The sequence below is a fragment of the Melozone crissalis genome, unplaced genomic scaffold (genome assembly GCF_028551555.1).
Source record: "Melozone crissalis strain CALT ecotype California unplaced genomic scaffold, PUWL_Pcris_2 ptg000023l_1, whole genome shotgun sequence".
Taxonomy (NCBI): domain Eukaryota; kingdom Metazoa; phylum Chordata; class Aves; order Passeriformes; family Passerellidae; genus Melozone; species Melozone crissalis.
In genome coordinates this window covers 24461764-24468095 of record NW_026535801.1, presented here as the reverse complement: position 1 = coordinate 24468095, position 6332 = coordinate 24461764, and the positions used below count along the sequence as shown (strand labels likewise).

Sequence of the window (6332 nt, the reverse complement as noted above, 5' to 3'; positions counted from 1 at the left end):
GAGTAAGTGTAGCTTTTCCTTCACTTTGACTGACTGCAGTAGTTGTCACTCTTCCTCTTCCCTCCCCAATGCTCCTTCCTCAGGCCACCAGCTTTGCTCAATCTCTTTGCGGTAATGAGAAATACCAGGTGATAAAATTGGACAAAAGGCCTTTTGTAAAGCAATGCTCATGCATTATATTTTTCATTAATTTTATTTTTATTTTATAGCAGACTTTTTAGAAAGTAGCATAACAAATGCCTTTTTAGAAAATGTGCTAACTTGTTTCTTGCAACAGACATGAGTGTTAGTTACCAGGCTGAGATAGACCAGAAGTCCTTAACACTTGCTATTTAAAAAAACCCAAACAACAAAACCTCACAGAAGGTATTTGTTATCCAACACTCTTGTTTCCACTGAAGTATATGCAGGCAGAGTTTCTGACTGGTCCCTAGTGGGAGGAAAGATGTGTGCTAATGTCTTTACAAACAATTCCATGGGTGAGGGTATGGGTGGTAAGGCCTTTGAAATGGGTATCAATGTCTTTACTAAGCTCAAGCAGCGAGTTTGTTGCAGAGCCCAGACAGCTTTGCTCCTGAAACAGGCAAGGGTCTACACGAGCCTGAACATCAGGGTAAAATGACAGGTTCAAGGGGGGATATGTGGTAGGGAGTTTGGGAAGGCTGTACCTTTCTAGTTCCTCAGCCAGTGGGGTAAGGAAGGGGGCAACGTGTGGCCAGAAGTTCAGGATAAAAGGAGGCTGCACTCTCCGAAACGGAGAGAAAACCCCACGGGCATGTGCCCCAGGGATTCTCCTTCCCTTTATTCTAATCAAGTTGCAGGAGTCTTCTGTCTCCTTTTTGGACATAAACCTCTGGCATTTGTGGATTAATGTTCCTGATACTAGGATCTGACCCTGCAAGGCACGGAGCAGTTCAGCCCTCCTGTCATCGCGGTAGAACAGTCAGCCTGTTTTACCATTTGGACCTTTCAACAATCAAGAGCAGTATGAGGCAGTAGAAAATTTGATCTTGTATGGGAAGGGTTGGTTTATCTTTTGAGTGACAAAGGTATTGACTTAATTTATTTTGGTATCCTTAAAAGCAAAGGTAAAGCAGAGCCATGCTCAGTAGCTTAACACTCACACTAATTTTAAATGAGGAAAGATTTACCCACCTTGGATTTATCTACCAGCTGTGTATGACTGAACTGTCACATTTGATTCTGACCCCAACATACAAGGAATGTATCTATGTGAGGGACAGTCACTATTGCATCTCTCTGTAGCGCTGATTTTGGACAGGGGGTTTAGCTTGGTTTTAGGTAAAATTTATGTGCTCCCACTCTAACTGGATTACATGCTTTTCTGTAAACAGTACTCATGCTAGATGAATTTCACATTAGAACTATAAGATTAGAAAATCATAATGGATATGTAAAAATATTTGAAAGCAGTAATAAAAACATAATTTTCTTCTAAAAGAAACACAACATTTGAAGCAGAATAATATTTTAATAAAATTAAATCTAAGTATTCACAAAGCATTATGCACATACAGTACATACTGTATTTAAAGCCTACAGACCTTAGATCATTTTATTCTAATGTAGTCAGCTTTGGACACAAGCTAAGCTTACTCATTTTGTAATAAGAAAGTTTACAATTGTTCCTGAAAGTGATTTTACATATATACATATATATATATATAACTCTATATCTATACTCCTACATGTAAGTGTAGGTATATACACACACTTGTGTGTATGTGTGTGTATAAATATATATACACATACACATACATACACACCTATGTACAGCTATAAAATACACACATGCACACGTCCACAGCACCTGTGGGGTGTGAGTGTGTGTGTGAGCATTGTAGAGGGGCCAGTCAGTACAAAGAGGTAACTGCAAACAGCCACCCTAATAATTATAAAACAAAAATGTGTAAAATATTTTTAAATTAAAACATTGTTAATAATTTGTATTGAACAAAAGGAACACAGTCTTCTGCATTACATAGAAATTAGGTTTATTGCATTTGATTATGTTTGTGTGACAGATGAAGAGCACCTGTCTGCTCATCACAGCTGAATTCTATGATGCAATTAAAAAAATAACAGTACAAAAATCAAAACCCAAAATGTGACGGAAACAAATGATTCCATTTAATGCAGTTTGTGGATGTGACCTATGGTGATACTTCGCACCATATGGCAGTTTTCCTCTCTGTTAAAATACTACCCTACTTTAACTAGTTTGAAAGGAGGCTGTGTTCTCTGTCCTAATTGTTTCAAACCCAGAAGATTTGGTTAACCTATTCTTTCTTCAGATTCAGACTCATTGTGATGTAGTAGAAAAAGCTCACTACAAGAAAGATAAATCAAGTTTCAAATGTGAGCTAGAAGAGCATTTTTCTTGAATTTTAGCTTGGTCAGGTAGGAGTTTTTCTATGTGAATTATTGTTATCGGTCTCCTATTTGCTCTGAAGACATATCCACAGTAAAATACTATTTCCATGACAGCAGTAAATGGTAATCTCCATGCAACGTAAACTGTAATTTCAGAACATGCATGTTATTAAAAAAAAAATAAAAATATAAGGTGCCTTGAGAATGCTGGCAGTTTTACATTTGGAACATACAGTTAGTGTGTGTATATATATATTTACATCAGAACTGCTCAACTTTACCTTACAAGCTTCAGATTTAGGAAAATATACAGTACTTTTGCATATAATGGTATATTCCTTGTAGCCCCTGAGTCAAGTATAGAGGATTTAAATACAAAAAAAAAAAAAAAGAAAAAAAAAAGGAGAAACAGCCATTAAAAGCACTTACATTTTTATGTGAAGTAATAGTATAAAAGTACTATTTCCCAGGAAGACCAGGATCAGAAACATGCCTATGAAGACTCAAGATTCCTACAGTGCTTAGTGAAGATTCTGGCAAGGAAGGGTGCCTAATTGGAGGGAGACAAGTTTTACAAGGCTGTGGGGGTGGCTCTACAGACTGGTCATGTTCTTGGTCTAAAAAAGAAGCCAGGTTGTCTTCTGAGGCTGTGCTCAGATGCACTCCGCTTGAGGATTCTTTGGATTTCAGTTTTGGTTTTTCAACATCTGAACTTTCAGGACACTGTAAGGGAAGAGAAAAAACAAGATGGTAATAATTACATTGGTCTCTTCCAGGCCCTTGTTCTGTTCAAAATTAGCACATTCAGATGGTTGATGGAAAATAATTTTTGAAAATTAAACAGTGTAGAAATATTTTTTTACATGGTACTGCATTTGATTTAATGTAATTGAATGCAATTCTGCTGATTAATTGTAGAAGTCTGGATATCTTTTCCTCCTCTCAGACCTGCTAATATGACATCAAGATACACATATTAGCAGCCCTTTCTGAAGGACTGATTACTCTTGAGACTCAGTCTAAGAGTATGGAAATCAACACTCTGGAATAGGAAGTTCTGTTTTAGCGCATAACTCCAGAATTGCTTAATTCTGAATATTCTAACCACTTGGATTCCTTTCCTGCTAACTTTTATAAAAAAAATTACAATTAAGTAAATCTGTCTGATTATAAGATCATTGTATGAATCTCTACAACCCTCATAGAAAATGTGGCCTCTGAAACTGTGGTGTTTAAGTCCACTGTGGAGGTGCTTGGTCAAAATAATAATTTCATATTCCTTAAACTAGTGTACCAGCACCAGATTGGTGCATTTCTTCCTCATAAGACAAGAAGACCAGGAAACCTCTTTTGATCTTATGGACAAGTACTTACCTGAGATGAAGGACTGAAACTTCTGTCTGTTTTAATTGATGCTGCAGGCTGAAGCTTTTGTATGACCCGGACTGCTGGCTCTTGATACTCTGCACTTGCTGTCACCATGCTATAGGCAGGTGGAATGAGTGTTGACTGCCTTTGCAGAAGCTGCAGGATGGTTTGGATATCAGCAGTCATTTGGGATTCAAGCCTAGAGAGGGAACATGAAATCAGTTAGCTCATGGCCAGGAACAGGTGCATTTTATGCACTGAGAACAGAGGTGTTCAAGAGGGACCTGCAGTTTCCCAGTAAAACCATTGCTTGTTGTGGCTTGAACATGTCTTAAATAGGAGAGAACAGTAGAGGGAGTACTGAGCCCTTCCAAAGCTTCTGGCTCTCCCTTTCCCTTGCAGAACATACCTGCAAGCTTTTCTCTGGCTTTTGCTACACTAAGAATGAGTTCATCACTGTGCCTTAGATTTGCAACAAGAAGCAACACAGGGGACTGCATATCTGGTTGAAAATAACTGGAATAAATGTATTCTCTTCATTGTAACTAAAGTGATTTGTGCTGGCTGGGCATGGGACATTATTTTGATGCATCTGACAAGGAATTCTGACATGCTGATACAATGCACTGAACTAAGCAGAAACCACATTTGTGTTTTTCCACAGTTAGAAAAAGAAAGATGCTTCCAAAACCATTAAAAATCCAACTGCCCAATTCTCATTACTGTGAAAATTTATTCAAACTTATGTAGGCCTCAGAATTAATGTGAGCATTTCTAATGTTCAAATTTTTTACATTTAAAAATGTTTTTCACCTTTTTATAAATTTGTATATGATTTCTGAAACCCTCGAACTGATTATTTTGTTCATACTTACAACTCCATAGCACTGAAATGATTTTTAAATGGTCTTGCCAAAACCTGTGACAAACTCAGGAAAAGGTAATGCCTTTTGTACCTTCCCAGCTGCTGGAAGGCTACAGCACATGCTGACAGATGGTAATGCAGATAATACAGCCTTCTGTACAGCAACTGAGCTTCTGACAGAGTAAACAAATCTTTGTCAGCAGCCTTTAATGTTGTGAATGTTACTACTTGGGCTCCCTACAGTAGCAGAATTGATCCCGTGCTGTCAGATTTTTGCTTTTACCATGTGCTGCACTGATGTTATTTTTTATCCTGTTGGAGTTGTCCATTGCCTGTATCATTTATTTATAAAAGCATCTGTGAAATGAATCCAAAAGGTATGACTGAAGTGTATTTGGGATGCTGTTTCTTCCTTCATCAGAAAAAGATGATTTTGTGGCATCAGCTCTCAGAAAAACACAGCTCAAACCCAGGCTTCTGACTGTTAGAGTCAGAGGTGCCCTACTTGCCCTCTTGGTCAGCGCCCTTGGGTTCTTTGCTACTTGCCAATGTGCTGCTCCCACACAAGCCCAGGGCTGATGCCACAGGGTGAAATGCTGCAGGAACATGCCACCATCCAGAGAACTTCCATCTGCTACACCTGGGCCTTTACCCCTCAGTGAATAGAAGGTAGCATTGGAGGATATCCATTCAAAATTATTTTTGGCTTTGAATTAACTCTAAAATTGCTCCCCTCTTACTTTGTTAGTACATGAATGTTTCCTTGTACTTCAAATGAAAGAGTGTCTCCGGTAGTGTTTATTCATCATCATTGCATAAATCCATGCTACCTAAACAAATAGGAGAACTGGCCTAAATACTTGGCCCATAGTGTCCATGAAGTTCCAATTGCTTAAAGAGAAGAAACAGAGATAATTCTAGGGACATATTCCTTGTACATAGAGGGCTTTCTAGCCCTCTATGTCAATTCAATAATTGACTGTTATGCCAAGCCTCTAACTTGGCGTGGAAAAATTCAGGGAGAAGTGACCATGCTTTTTAAGCTAGCAAGTCAGAAGTGACAAAGGCAGGAAAGGATATTGTCTGTTATATTAGTAGAAAATCCAGCAAGGCCCCAAATACCAAAAGCATGAAAAGCTTTTAAAACATGAGAATAGTTTAAAGAATAAAGTGATATAATAAAATACATAAAAATTTAATTCTTAGTTTATCAGCAAAAATTATATTTTCTGACAGAAGAAAATACTGACAACTTGCATGATAAAACAATGGTAACTTTGAGGTATAACTTCAGTTTTGAGAGCTTAAGGTTTCAGAAAATGAATTGTTACCAAAAGACTATGTACTGTTGATGGGGATCCTGCAGGCATTTAGTTATGTGACATTTGCAGCTAATTAGATTACTTGATTTTAACTAGAAATTACAGCAGTTTAGGGTTAGGTGTTGAAAATGTCCTTTTAATGCATTATGCCATATTCAGGAATGAAAAATATTGTTGTTTGATTGGCTTCTGGTGGATGAAGGAATCAATATGCAGTTAACTTGGCTTTAAACTGATTGCTAATATATTCAGTGCAGAATGCCACTGAATAGCTACTAAAGTATGATTAGGACTGAGTGTGTGTCATAGTATTTGCCATGGAAAAATATTAAAAGTAATGAAATTACAGAGTGAAAATAATGAAAAAAAATCAATGGTCCTGA

The 6332-nt window shown here is 37.5% G+C and overlaps 1 protein-coding gene across 2 annotated transcripts in view; it reads right to left on the bottom strand.

Annotated features, from left to right (window-relative positions):
* Nucleotides 1-215: 215 nt before the first annotated feature.
* Nucleotides 216-6332, bottom strand: part of KCNH7 (potassium voltage-gated channel subfamily H member 7) — a 208083-nt gene continuing 201966 nt past the window's right edge. For both annotated transcript variants that reach the window (XM_054277503.1, XM_054277504.1), the window contains 2 exons: nt 3769-3961; nt 216-3117 (listed from right to left, as the gene is read on the bottom strand). In XM_054277503.1, the coding sequence (XP_054133478.1) occupies nt 2854-3117; nt 3769-3961 (457 nt within the window). In that variant the 3' untranslated portion in view covers nt 216-2853. The remainder of the gene's footprint in view (nt 3118-3768; nt 3962-6332) is intronic.